At 44.8% G+C, this 15078-nt stretch overlaps 1 protein-coding gene across 2 annotated transcripts in view; it reads right to left on the bottom strand.

The window, feature by feature from the left end:
* LOC143295298 (putative maltase-glucoamylase 2) overlaps positions 1–14500 on the bottom strand; it is a 39175-nt gene extending 24675 nt beyond the window's left edge. Inside the window, exons 1-8 of one of the 2 annotated variants that reach the window (XM_076606921.1) lie at positions 14190–14500; positions 8743–9024; positions 6799–6977; positions 5697–5857; positions 3292–3499; positions 2583–2682; positions 1200–1312; positions 539–664 (exon numbers count right to left, since the gene is read on the bottom strand). In XM_076606921.1, the coding sequence (XP_076463036.1) occupies positions 539–664; positions 1200–1312; positions 2583–2682; positions 3292–3499; positions 5697–5857; positions 6799–6977; positions 8743–9022 (1167 nt within the window). In that variant the 5' untranslated portion in view covers positions 9023–9024; positions 14190–14500. Of the gene's footprint in view, positions 1–538; positions 665–1199; positions 1313–2582; positions 2683–3291; positions 3500–5696; positions 5858–6798; positions 6978–8742; positions 9025–13983; positions 14004–14189 lie in introns of those variants that run through there. The other variant, XM_076606922.1, reaches the window with a different exon arrangement.
* Positions 14501–15078: the final 578 nt, after the last annotated feature.

Here is a 15078-nt window from a genome sequence, read left to right as displayed (position 1 = left end):
TCTCCTTACAACGACGTAGCCCAAAGGCAGAAAGCGTAAACATTTTAGTTGGACTTACCTTTATATCGCAAGTTGCGTGATTAATAAGGTAAAACTTTCTTCTTTCTTTCTTTTTTTTCTTTTTTTTTTAAAGGACGTTCCATTTTGGTCTGCATTCAGTTTGGAGCCACTCGAGAAAATGTCGTCTGCAGACGATGAGGGTAGACTACTCTTCTCTTTTCATTACTTTGGCTCTTTCCATCTCCCTTTCTCTCCCCTCCACCCCCCTCTCTCTCTCTGTCTCTCTGTCTCTGTATGTCTATCTGTCTGTCTGTCTGTCTGTCTCTCTCTGTGTCTCGTTACATCGGGACAGTACACTAAAACGAATAATCATAAAACTGACATATTTACTGCAGGCATATCAACAACAACAACAAAGAGAGGCTCCATAACATGTAAACAAAGAAACTCATAACAGCTAACCAACCCGATATCCAAACTCCAATATTTACCACCGTACTTAGTGAACACAGACCCAACAGAGTTGCTCCCAACTCACCAGAGGAATGTTGTACTTCAAGGTGTCGTTCACAGCTCTCTGGAGATTGGCCAGACTGTTGTAACCATAGCGACACAGCTGGAAGCCCAGCGCCCAGTAGGGAGGCATCATGGGTCGTCCGATCAGCTGTCGACAATGAGGGGGTGGGGGGAGAGAGGGGGGAAGAGCGGGGAGGGGGGGATATAACTATGTATGTCTGGTAATTTTCGTGAGAAGGTAAGGTATAGGTATTCATACGTCAGGTGATTGTTGTTGGATGGTGAGGTACTACAGCGTTTGGTGACTTCAGTGTGTGTGTGTGTGTGTGTGTGTGTGTGTGTGTGTGTGTGTGTGTGCGCGCGCGCACGCACGAGTGTGTGTCGGTACCTGGGAGTACAGATCAGTGTGTGTGTGTGTGTGTTTGTGTGTGTGTGTGGGGGGGTGGGTGGGTGTGTCCGTCTGTGTGTGCGTGAGTGCGTGAGTGCGTGCGTGCGTGGGCGTGCGCGCGCGTATGTGTGTGTGTGTGTGTGCGTGTGTGTGTGCGTGTGTGTGTATGTGTGTGTGTGTGTGTGTGTGTGTGTGTGTATGTGTGTGTGTGTGTGTGATGGTATGTCTATGCCTGTTTATGTCTGTGTGCTAGTCTCACGAAACAAGTGCCCCGCAGTCATGGCGGTGCCGGTACCTGGGTGTACTGCTGCACGACGTTTTCAGGGCTGGGTCCCATGAAGAGGAACAAGTCCAGCACACCTCCGATCGTTCTCCACGTCAGCATGGGGCCTGGGCTGAACTCGTATTCTGCCGTGCCATGTAAAATCAGTGGAGGAAATGAAGGCAGGAAGGTAGAAAAAGAACGAAAGAAAGAAAGAAATGAATAGAAGGAAAAGAAATGAAAGGCGAGACGTAAGTGTTTCTCCAGTTATCAACCCTAACACCTGTAACTTTTTCTGGGACTTTGGCCTTAGTGTTAATCAGGCCCTAGAGCCAGTTGCATTGCTCGGACGGAAGAGCCTAGTAACCCGCTAATAACTGTGTGTCGTATGGAACTGACCAATGGCGTAGTTCGGTCAACGTAGGTATTTAGTCACGTGTAACTGTCAAAAAGTTAGAACCAAGCAATGCAACTGGCATCTGGTTTCGCTTTCATGTGCGATCTTACCATCACTCTCTTTGCTTAGCGCTAACCATTTTCTTAACTCTACGGTATGTATATGCGAAGACTGTCTTGAATTTTTAAGGTAAAGCACACTTAACCTTGCTGAGATCATTCACGCAGTAAGGTAATTCAGCGGAGGAAATGAATCACGGATGGGAAAGGAAAGATAAAAGTACATAGGTGAATCAGGACAAATGTGATTTTGAAAGAAACGGGATTATCAGATGGCAACATGCGTTTTTTGTTGTTGTTGTTGTTTTGTTGTTGTTTTGTTGTTGTTTTTTGCCGTGGGTGTTGTTTTTTTCATGCTGTCAAAGATAGCATTCACCATGTGTTTTGGTTTTGGCTTTTTTTATTTCCCACATATTAGAGTCATTTGCTTAAAATGTGAACATGAAATGTGTCTATCATTACCATGCTAAAAAAAAAAATTTTGAGGTCTGACATTCTAAGTCCTACTGAAAACAGTGTGCTGTATATCTGCAGTCTGTTGTACAACACAGAGCAATTGATTCCCACTTGTATGTGAATGCATCGAACATTCAGTTGTTTTTTCTCTCTTCTTTTCTCACTCATATATGCATTCACACCCACCACCACCCCACTTTTTCACTCCTATGTGTACTTGTTTTTATTCAAACTGTTATAAAACAGGCAACTGAATGTGGCTATTTACTCTACTAAGTACTTATATTGAATAAAACAAGTTTTTAAAAAAAGAAAGAAAAAGTACATTGGATTTTTGGTAACGTGAAATGCTCTCTAACAACCTATCATATTCCTGTGATGTAATAATGCTCACCATCGAATAAGTCCTGTCCTTTATTTTTTGTGACGGTAAGTGCTCTCTATCGGATCAATGCCCACAGGTTGTTATACCAATTAAAGTCACTGTCACCAGCCTCCACTGACCTTGTGCGTTGCTGTTGAGAAGGAAGACGCCATGAGTGTTTCCTTTGTCGTCCTCCACACAGGTGTAGAAGGGGTGCACCCCGTACAGGTTGAAGTTGCGCTGAAAACATACACGCACCACAAACGCGCGTATACACACACGTGCGCGCACACACACACGTGCACACACACACACACACACACGTGCACACACACACACACACACACACGGCTAGAAAGAGATTCCGGGCGGAATAATGGACCAGGAAAGAGACTAGTGCAACAGAGACAGATTCATCTTAAAGATGCTGATCTTGGCCAAAAGGCGCGGCGTTGGCTGCATCCAAATGCCTTCGTCAAAATGTTCCAAGACTGATTCCCAAAATCTCTCTCTCTCTCTCTCTCTCTCTCTCTCTCTCTCTCGTTCTCCTTTAAGAAATCATTTCATACTATTCTTAATTCACCCGAGGTCTCTATTAATGTCTTTTCTGTTGTATCGAAGCTCGTAAACGGTGTCATAATAATCATAAATCATTCCCTACACATTCGCCTTCGTGAGGGGACCTACACCTAATAATAAAAAAAAAAAAAATCATCTGTGTGTGTGTGTGTGTGTGTGTGTGTGTGTGTGTGTGTGTGTGTGTGTGTTGAGTGATTGAAAACAAAATCAACAACAAAACAATCTATAAACAATCTCTGTTTGGAGAAGAAGAAAAAAGGGTGTACCAACCACCCCGGGTGGCTGCATCAAAAACGCTGGCCCTCCAGCCGGTGGCTCGTCTCGGGTGAAGGCGGGCCAGGCATTGGAGGAGTTGAACTGACGTCGGAAGGTAGGACGGGAGTGCTCTCCCATGCCGTACACGTTGGCAGACGGCAGTTTGCTGCTCAGCTGCAGGAACTGCTCCGACAGCACCAGTCCTCCGACACCAGTGTCAAATCTGGACAGTGGGGGAACAGTGGTTAAAATCTTTTACTGCAGTACAACGCGCGTGATTAATATCAAACATAAACACACACACACACACACACACACACACACATATATATATATATATATATATATATATAGAGAGAGAGAGAGAGAGAGAGAGAGAGAGAGAGAGAGATCAGAAACACCCTTGAAATTGAACGTTCTTTATCAATGATGTACACACAAATATGATGAAACAAACACGTTATAGAAATTCGCTTGTGAATATTTAGACACGAACTTCTGAAGGTTCTACTTAGCAAACCGAACGACCAAAAAAGAAAAAAGAAAAGAAAAGAAAAGAAAACATTTTCATACTTTCAAAAAAGATGTTTTCTTCCTAAGTTCTTAAATGCCTTCGGTGTATGGGGAAAAGTTTCTCTTGGCACCGATTCCAAGGCCAAGACAACGATCATTACAAGTCTAACTTTGAGAACTCGTTCCATAAGTAAATTCTCTCTCTCTCTCTCCCCTCACCCCCCCCCTCCATATATGGCCCAGTAACAGATTTTTAGAATATAGAATGTTCGAGACTTGTAATTCGTGGAACCTCATTTATTTTCATCAATATTTACCTAAATTCAGGTTTGGAGTGTCAGATGTTGCAAGCCACTTTTCAGATACAAAGGTAAATGGTTCGTATATATGTTATCCCTTTTATGCAATGCAGATGAGGCAAATGGGAGCAATGTCGTATTTTGCTGTCCTGTTCTGTATGCAGATAAAGTGGTTGAACATCTGTACTGTTAAGACCATTTTCTTTTCAGGTTTAATTTACTTATGGCGTGAGGAAATGAAAACATATTGACTAGCCTGGCTTTATTTGTCTACAGAGCACTCGGGATGTGTTCGTGTGTTAAGTTTGTTCTATTTTCTAAATGTTCGTCTGGAATACACGTTGGTATTATAATTCCTATTCGTTTGCGATTATGTAACACGCACTTTGGACAACTATGAATAAATTACTTGCGCACTTTCTCTTTCTCTTGCTTGCTCTCTCTCTCTCTCAAACACACACACACACACACACACACACACACACACACACACACACACACACACACACACACGTGTGCTTACGCACGCACGCATATAGGCACACACACACACACATGTGCAAACAGACAGTCACTAATAAGGATGACATAGAGAGGGAGTGCTAGAGAAAGAAACACAGAGAGAAAGAGACAGAAACCGAGACAGATAGAGACAGAAAGAGACAGAGGGACAGAGACAAAGACAGTGACTGGGAGAACATCCGATAAGATACTCGACTTCTCAGGATACCTCACGTCAGAAGACAGACCTATGGACACAGATCGTTTTCTTTTCAATCGCCAAAGACGTGGAACAAGCTCCCTGATAATCTCCGTCATTCTGATTCCCTCGCATCTTTCAAATCTCGTCTCAAAACTCACATTTTCCCTCAGCAATAAGTTCAGTTGTGGCAGGTCCACAACTACATGCATGTATATGAATGTGTATTGTGTGTGCGTGTGTTTATGTAAGTTTGTGCCTGCCTATGTGTGCGTATGTGTTAGGGTAGCTGTTAGATACACATGTATGTTAAAATGTATGTATGCAGTGTGTGTGTGTGTGTGTGTGTGTGTGTGCGCGTGCGTGCGTGCGTGCGCGTGTGTGTGTGTGTGTGTATAGTCACATTTTGGTGTGTGTATGTAACATAGATATAATGTTTTATGTTATCAAAAGCGTTTTTGTAAAGCACCTAGAGCAGATTTCTGGATAGTGTGCTATATAAGTATCCATTATTAGTATTATTATTATTATTAAGATATAGATTTAATCTGAGACAAAACAGGTTTTTGTTTTCCTCTGTTTATAAACTACGAACATCAAGCATCATCCACACATACTCTACATCCACGTCACACATTACATGAAGGAGAAGAAACATCTAAGCAGATATTAATTCTTCAACAAACTGAGACTGGAAACATGTACCCACTTCCAGAACCCACCCCAACCCCACCCCTTATTTTCACTAACAACCTATATACACACACACGCTATCCACAACCTTAACATTCATTTCCCCACTTTACATGAGGCTGTAAAGAATTTCCACTCTGTTTCTTCTTGTCTTTTTTCATACTACGAACATCAAGCATCATCCACATATACTCTACATCCACTTCACACATTACATGATGGTGCCGGTGGATTTCCGGATGATGACGAACGACAACTTGGAGCGGTCAGTGATCCGGAATTCGTACAGTCTGGTGGTGCTGTTCCCTGAACGTTCAGGCAGATCCAGTGGCAGGGGAACTCTATAGCGCGGTGGTGAGGCAAATACATCGTCAAACTGGAAAGAGACAGAGGGAGAGAGTTCGGGTTCTTGTTGCTTATATTCCAGCCGATTGCACAGGGCCATGTCAAGACTGAAGAGAGAGAGACAGAGAGAGAGAGACAGAGAGAGGGGGGGGGGGGGGCGTGGGGGCGACAAATGCTGACAGCGTGAAATGTGACCTCTCCATGGTGAGGCGTTTGTTGTTGTTGTTTTTACCGTAACATAGGGAACATTTTTTTTTTAGAGCGTGAGATAAAAGAAGAGAGCACACACACACACACACACACACACACACACACACACACACACACACACACGCACACACACACGCACACGAATATGCAGGCGTAAATGAACGAAACAAAGAAATCGAGAAAGTGTGTACTTAGATAGATAAACAAATGAATGAATGAATTGATCAATTAATTTATTCATTTATTAATAAATAAATAAATAAATTATCAAAGAACAAGAGAAAGCAAGAAATCGGTCAACTAAACAAAAAACGACAATCGACGAAGTGTCAAGACATTCACTGTGAAAGCTTTCCCCAGAAGTCATAGTCAAATGAAAAGAGAATACAGAGAGAGAAAAGAGATACAGAGACAGACAGACAGACCGACAGAGAGACCGACAGAAAGACAGAGACAGACAGAAACAGAGACAAACATATATATATATATATATATATATCTATATCTCTCTATATATATATATATATCTATATATATATATATATATATATAAAGAGGCAGAGGGAGACAGAAAGACAGACAGGCAAACAAACAGATCGCATACACAGACATCCAAAAAACCAACCAACAAGATAACATCCCGCAAACCAACAGCGTCCCCCCACGCTCCACGCCATCACCCCCACACCCCACACACACACCCCAAACAAAACCAGTCACTAAACGACAGCAGCTAGCCACCCAGTTACTGTACTGACTCACCGTAAACCTGACCAGCTGGTCAGACAGCATGTGGACGTCCAGGACGGGTCGGATGAAGTCCATGCGGAACGGGGACGTGCCGTTGACCTTCAGGTGCAGCCTGGTTCCCCAGGGCATCTCCTCCTCACGGCTCACACTGTACTGCACGCCGCGCTCCGACGAGTAGTAACAGGGGACACCTTGGAAAGGGATCAGTGTTGACCCACTGTCACAACCCGTAAGGGGTTGCCCATGAACCCCCACCCCTTCCCAGACTAGCTAACGTCCCGACAACACAAACACAGAGACACAGAAGAGTTCAGCTCGTTGCTTTACTGTGGTGATGCCAAAAAAAATACATAAATAAATACACGCCACAAAACAAGGCATTACAAACCAAAAAAAATAATAACCTCTGTCTAACCACCGCCCAATTTAATTATGCCATTTACAGTCAACTGCAGCGCCAGTGCTGCTCAACCCCGCTGCCAGAGTTCAAACTCGCGCTGACAGCTGAAAACAGACACTTGTAGCTTGATGGCTGAAGCTGGTCGGCAAGAGGGACAGTGGGAAGGTGGGAAAGGGTACGAGGGAAGTATGGAGTGGGAGCGGGAGTGGGAACGGGAGTGAGGAAGTGTCCAGGCTTGTGTTCTGAGGACCCGTCGAAGGCAGCGGCACGGAAGGGAAGGAAACACCAGAAAGCCTGCCACCAGGCACGTCACTGGCCCAGAGTGAAACAGACTAATACAGAAGAAGGGGTGACAAAGGGAAACGCCCCCACTACTTCACCGACGGCGCCCTACAGCACGCACGCTGGAACGGCGACCCGTCTCTCTGCAAAGCTTGGCCTCAACAGCCCAGAGAAATCTTCCTTTCCTGACCAGATAGATTCCTGAACTCGCTCAGAGTTCAAAAAAACGTTCAGGAGAAGGGACATGCCACACGTGCAAAAGCATAAAGGAGAGAGGGAGGTGAAGGAGAGGGATGGAAAGAGGGGGGAGAAGGAAGGGAGAGGAGGAGAAGGGAGAGAGAGGAGGAGAAGGGAGAGAGAGAGGGGGGAAAGAAGGGAGAGAGAAAGGGGGAAAAGAGAAGGGAAAAAAATGCAGACAGGCATGCACGCAGATCGCCAACGAGCCGTGACACCCACTCTTTACCTCTCTCCCCCAAACCACAGTTCCTGTGTGTCTGCCGTGACCATGACTATGTATCTCCCGTCTAAGACACAATTCCAATGTATCATGGCTATATACCTCCTCTCTAACACACAGTCCCTATGTATTTGCCGTTACTATGACTATATGCCTCCTAAGACAGTCCCTATGTCCGTGACCATGACTATGTACCTCTTATCTAAGACAGTCTTTATGTAGGCGTATGACTACACTCCTCCTATCTAAGACAGTTCCTATGTAGGCCTATATGCCATGACTATCCACTCCCTAAGACAGAGCCCAATGCACTTGACGTGACCATGACTATGTACTACCTATATAAGACCGTAGGTCTATTTGCCATTACAATGTACCCCATATCTAAGACAGTCACCATATGTTTGTAGTGACTATATACATAAGTGAGTCTCCATGTATTCGCCATTACCATGTCTACACTTCTGTCTAAGACAGTCCCTAAGAACTTGCCATGCCCATGAATATGTACCTCCTATCTACTAAGACATGTCCCTATTCGGAGTGACTATGTACCTCATATCCCATGACAGTCCCTGTGCATCTGCCATGACCATGACTATACATACCACACAACACAACACAACGCAGTACAACACAACACAACATAACATAGCATAACGCACTGCCCACCAACTCACTAACCCAAGTCACTGTCAACGACCGCCTCCTCATCAAAGTCACAGCCCATGGCCTCACACACAATACAATACAGTCCAACACAACGCAACGCAACGCAACGCAACACAACGCACCACCCACTCACTCACCAACTCACCCAAGTCATTATCAGCGGCCGCCTCCTCATCAAACTCACAGCCCCTGGCCTCACACGCCTCACGGGTCAGGGTCACGGCAGGGCTGCTCCTCTCCGGGTAGCAATCCACCCGCCCGCTCCGTTTCACCACCTCCACCTCCTCCTCCTTTGCCTCCTCGTCTTTCTTCATGGAGGCGAAGTAGGCGATAGGGGTGAGGACGGCGATGAGGATGATGACCCCGACGATGATGATGGCAGCAGTTCCCTTGCGACCCGGGCGAAGGCCTGGACTGGCCGGCATGGCTGAAAAACAACAACAACAACTAGAGTTATAAGCTGGAAATTAACAATGAGGCCAGGGGATGAAATAATTAACAAATAGTAAAGAGTGGTAACTCTCTCCATTCACAAGGTACACAACTTCAAGTCAGTGCTGAGAGTGATTACTCTCTGCATTCACAAGGTACATAGCTTCAAGTCAGTGCTGCTGAGAGTGGCGTAAGCAGCACTGACTTAGAAGTTGTGTACCTTGTGAATGCAGAGAGTTACTACTCTTTACTATTAGAGTTAGAAGCGCTTACTTTTTTTTTTTTTACTGGCTCCGTTTACTGGGTGGGCGCTCTCGGTGGTGTGGTGTGCAGTTCACTGTTTTGTTTGCTTTTGTTTGTTGTTGGTTTTTTTGTTTTTTTTATGCCGTTTTTGTTCTGTTTTCGAGAGGCATTTGCAATTTTTGTCTTGGATTGTATCTCTCTCTCTCTCTCAAGTAGTTTTTCTTCTGTTGCATGCTAGTTATTCACTATTGTAGTTTATATGGGGAGTCTGCGCCAAATAAGTGCTAGATGCTATCACTATTGTTGAATGTCGGAAGTTGAGAGAGAGAGAGAGACACACACACACACAGACAGAGACAGAGATAGACAGACAGACAGACAGACATGAGATATATATATATATATGCATGCATGCATATATGTGTGTATGTGCGCGAGCGCGCATGTGCGTGTGTGTGTGTGTGTGTGTGCGCGCGCGCTTGTATGTGTATGTATGACAGTCTAGAGGAGAAGAGGACAAGGCAGAGAAAACAGGGGACAAACTAAACCCACAGTAGCCGCTGTGGAAAAGTCTGCCCATCTTGAATTGTACTCGTCAATTCATCAGCGTGCTTGTGCTCGAATTGTACGTGCGTGCATGTGTGTGTGTGTGTGTGTGTGTGGACAGTAACGAACAAATTTGGTCAAAGGCAACAGTGGGACAAAGGCTGAGGTAGAAATCATTCCGATAAGCAGTTTCGATTACAGCAATAATTGGAAAAAGCACATCGTCAATCTGTTCGATAACCTTCTTCAAACTATTAAGCCCTCTCACACATCCCATCCCACCACGGCCCCTTTTGACATCCCCTACCTCCAGCTCTCTCTCTCTCTCTCTCTCTCTCTCTCTCTCTCTCTCTCACACACACACACACACACACACACACACACACATTAGTATGATATCATTAAAACGAACGTACCGACATACGAGAGGATTTGTGGAGGTACAGGAACATACAGAAAGAGAGACAGACAGAAACAGACACACAGACAGAGACACAAGAGGAAGAGTGACTATGGCGTAGTAAGTAGATACCATTACCTGTAAACAACCCCGCCCATCCGCTCTCTCTCTCTCTCTCTCTCTCTCTCTCTCTCTCTAACACACATATTCACTCGACGCACTGGAGCATAGAGAGAAAGAGACAGAAACAGACAGACAGATAGACGAACATAGAGACAGAGGAAGAACTATGCATTCCTTAACGCTTTCGTCTTGAATCTCAAGGTAAGGATTTTGATTACAGACGTCGGTCATAAAACTTGATGCGTGGCAGGTCTTGTAAACAAGATTTCATGTAGGCCAACAGTATTCGCTTCGCAGCTTTTCAACAGCGCTCAGTGACAAAACCACAACGCCACATGTGTATATCAATGCAGGCGAGCTATGGCCTAGCAACAAAGGGTTCGACAAGAAAGCGAGATTCCCTCGTTTGATTCCAGCAAGGGCCGCGAATTTTCATTCCCATTCCCTTCCCTCCTTCCTGCAAGACCTTATTTGGTGGTCTAGGTGCTAGTCTTTCGGGCGAGACCGAGATAAACCGAGGTACCGTGTGCAGCATGCTCTTCGTGGAAGTGAAAAGAGCCAACTGCTACAAGAAAGAGAGTTGAAATGAAAGAACAAGGAGGCTGAAATAGTAAAGGATTAAACAACAGTAAACAGCGGCAACTTCTCTCCATTTACAACGTTCACAAATTCAAATCAACTGATTCAGCTGGCACAGAGATAGATAAAAGTACACTGGAACACACCCACACTTCCTAAAAAAACAACAGAAGCTCAGGGCTTGTCCTTATACCGATCATTCGACATACGCACACGCAATCTTTAACCTTCAAATCGAAAACACATTATCACTATTTTGTAATCATGACCTGTCATTCACAAACATTATCTCCGATAAATCAATTCTCACGGAGTATTTATAACCAGTTTACTTTTAGGCATAGCCTTCTACCTATATGATTGAATATAATACCATATAAACATTTCGTTTTCGTGAATCCTCAAACCACTTCTTTCGGGAACTAGGATGTTTGTGATCTGATGCCATGATCACAAATCCATGCTCCGTTGCATGCCGAAGATTGATTTTGCTGTCAGCGGCAAAGACACTTTGTGCATGCGACGACTCTTGATGTACAATTCTCGGCCACTGTTTGGACCAAATGCAGTCATCACAAACCAAAAACAATCATTCTACAGTCTCGGTTGATTTTATTTTGTGGCTGGAAAACAAAAACAACAATAAGCTGTCCATTGTTGTTCATTAGGTTAGTGTAACATTCTGGTGCTGTGTTCTATCGCGGTCGCTTGCGATCTTAAACGGTTAAGTATAGAAGTCCATTTGTTGGGGAGCATGAATGCAGTAACGTTAACGTTTGGCCATAAAACTCCTAGCGGAACGAGGAGCCAGTACTTTGGTGCCCTAAATCTAGCGGACTGATCAGGTGCAGGAGGGAGGGGGTGAGGAGGAAGGAAGAGGGGAGGGAAGGGGGAGGAAGGGGGTGGCTCATTCTGCGCTGTCGTGAAAAGGGAGTTGTCGCTGTGTCTGTCTGTCTGTCTGTCTGTCTCTCTCTCTCTCTCCGCGCCACCTCTTGCCTTTCATACAGACTAACACGCTTCTCTCTCCCCCAACCCCCACTTCCCACCCCCCCATGTCACACGAATAATGTATTTCCGGACTACACACACGACCCGCTTTCTCCGGGTGCGAGTGGCCCGAATGTCACAAATAGATCTGCTGCGTTGTGCATTTTTTTTTTAAACAATCTGCTTTGAAACCAGCACAAAAACTGTAAAAAAAAAAAAATATTAAAAAACATGTTTTTGCTCACTTTCACCACCCGTCGTTATGGAAACGCATCCAAAATGGCCGCCAAACAAATAAAATCAAATGCTTAAAACTTTAGTTTTATTCAAGATATTTTAGTGTCTTTTTTTTACATTTCATATTATCATTTGTTTCATCTTTCCTCCAAACAAGAAACTCCTAGCACATATTTTAGAAATTTTGTGATGATTTTTTTAAATGACTTAAAACATTTTACGTTTTTTGGGTTGTTTTTTTTTCAAATTATGCTTGAAATAACATCATCTTGACAATTTGATCAAAGCTGGTCTGCACAAAATAAAGATCATACATTGTAGAATAACTGTGCAAAATTTCAAACCCAGTTTTATGTAGTAGTTATTTGAAATAGTTGACTAACCCAAATTAGTGAAACAGAGAAAACAGGAAAAGAAAAACATGAAGACACCACCGTCCATGACCGAAGTGAGGTGCGCGCTCATTCACACCTGGGGCCCTATTCAAGAGAACATTGTGCCTGAGGGTAAATGTGTACCTGAGGGTAATCTGTCTGAGGCAAGGCAATTTACGCTCAGTATCTGCCAAGGGTGACTGCCCACGAAGCAGAAGTAAACATGGCGGATCCTTTTGCAGCACTTTCTTTCTTTTTTTTAAAAAGGAAAACAGGCGTGCTTTACGGATAGCACGTGTTTTGCAAACACAATGTTCCGAGCTGAGGTGCGATGAGGAGTGAAACTGAGAGCACGCACAGACGGGAACCATGGGATTTTCAAAAAAGACTATGGGTTAGCTGTCTGAGCGCTTGTGTCTTGAATAGGAAGATAACTTATCCTTCAAGGTAAACTGTATCCGTGAGTCCCATGTCAAAGATAACTTGCCTGAAGGCAAAATGAATTTTTTGTCTTGAATACGGCCCCTGGGCGGATTGGAGTGAAGGAAATCGGACTAAAGCGCTCTTCCGAAGGCCACAACAGAGAGCCCAAACAGGGCCCTCGACCCCTTGGCAATCACTTGATCTGAAGTCAAACGCCTAACTGATTGTGCCTAGGCGCCTCTCCCATACTTATGAGGTCGAGGAAAGCTTTGGATCCAATTTGTGGCAGTTTACATGGAGGGTGGCTCCATCGGTCACAATGAAGGCAGATGTGAGATAAACCGAGTTTCCTTTTTCCTGTTCATTTGTTGGTGGTTTATTGTTACTGCTGTTGACTTTTTTTAATGTTTTTTTTTTCTCCAGACATATACGAGGCGGAAGGAGAGTTACGAAGCGTCGTAAGGTTGATGCTCAGACTGCTTGCTGCTACAAGAGTGCAGTAACACAGCACGGGTTGACAGGTGTAAAACGTGTCACGTTCCTGCCAGCTGTTGTCGAAATGCTCGCATAGTTGTTTGTTTGTCAGAGTGGGTGATTGTGCGTGTGTAGTCTTCGATTTTTTCGTCTTTCGATGTGGACAGCATGAGAATGTGTGTGTGTGTGTGTGTGTGTGTGTGTGTGTGTGTGCGAGTACATATGTAAGAGAGAGGGTAAGAGACGTGTGGGTCACATGTGTGTGCATAAGTAACTCTGTGTGTCACTCCGTGGGTGCCTGTGGTGTACATAATTATGTGTGTATATGCGTGTCTGTTTGTATACCTGTGTGAGTGCGCATAAACGCCCGCACTAAGCGCTTGTTTGCATGCATCCATGCGTGCGTGCATGTGTGTATGCTTGCATCCACATATGACAATTCACTGACGGCACGCAAATGTGGTTGTTCCCGCCACCATGAACACGAACAAGAAAAACCTGTCGACGGAATCACAGCTCGTTTTTACGAGACCGTTGAGAACACCACAAACTGGACTTTGGAAATCACCTCAACAGACCGTACGAACAGAGTCCACTGTCAGAACATCCAAACAATACGGTGACGTTAGTGTACAACTAACCAACATCCAGGAAAGAGAAAATGAGTTGTCATAAAAGCAATCGCCGTCAAAACATGTGAATTGTTTAACACACATCACACATAGCACCTTACTGATTCAGCAAACAAGATATCCCAGTCTTTTTGACACTTACCTCTTGATTTTCTTTTTTCTCTATTTTTTTTTTTCGCTTTCTATTCCTCTCGCACAGAAGGCCTACAGTAATATGCTGTCACCGGTTCGCGTTGCGCTAGTAAAGAGACGCAAGCACATTATATGCACATAGGCTTCCTCTCTGTGTCATGTCGGCTCTGCAACCAGCATTGAATCGGGTGTCAGAAACCAGAATAGATACTAACGTTCGCAGCTAGTATTCTCCGATTGGCGGCGTTACTGGACAATAACCAATCGTTGGAGGCATTGGATCGCGCACAGCCCTTGAACTGAGGTGCGCAAAGGAACGCTTGGGAGTGTTGGTAACCATACTCCCGCTGTGCAACAGCAATTTCTTTGGCCTCATTTTATCCAAGCAGGATATGGAGGATATGGGTCTTTTCTTTTCTTCTCCACCTCCCCCCCCCACCCCCCCACAACCCCGCACCTCCCCCCCTCCCCTCAGTTTATTCGTATGTGCTTATGTTAGTCTCCTGTAAACCTGTGACATTATTTTCTCGTTTACAAAGTGAGAGGACGGGGTTTGGTGTAGGGAGGGTTTAGACGGTAAGGTAAGAGGCAGGAGGTGGGGTAACTGGGGAGTAGAGGGGTGGGGGTGAAGCTTGTATCCGGAGGTAGAATGTGTGTGTATGTGGGGCTATGGTTGCGCTGGAAGTGTCATATCATTGCCTCTTCGCTGTGGAACAGGCGAGAGAGAGAGAGAGAGAGAGGGGGGCGGGGGGTGGGGGGGGGGGGGGGGACGAACGAACGAACGAAAGAAATTGTTTTACTGAGGTTAGACCATGGACCACAATTCAAAACCTGGCTGGGAGGGGGGCGTGGGAGGGGGTATTCTGATACTTAGATGGCATCACACAATAGCATTGAGA

The sequence above is a fragment of the Babylonia areolata genome, chromosome 20, assembly GCF_041734735.1.
Source record: "Babylonia areolata isolate BAREFJ2019XMU chromosome 20, ASM4173473v1, whole genome shotgun sequence".
NCBI lineage: Eukaryota > Metazoa > Mollusca > Gastropoda > Neogastropoda > Buccinidae > Babylonia > Babylonia areolata.
This window is presented reverse-complemented; position numbering and strand designations above follow the sequence as displayed.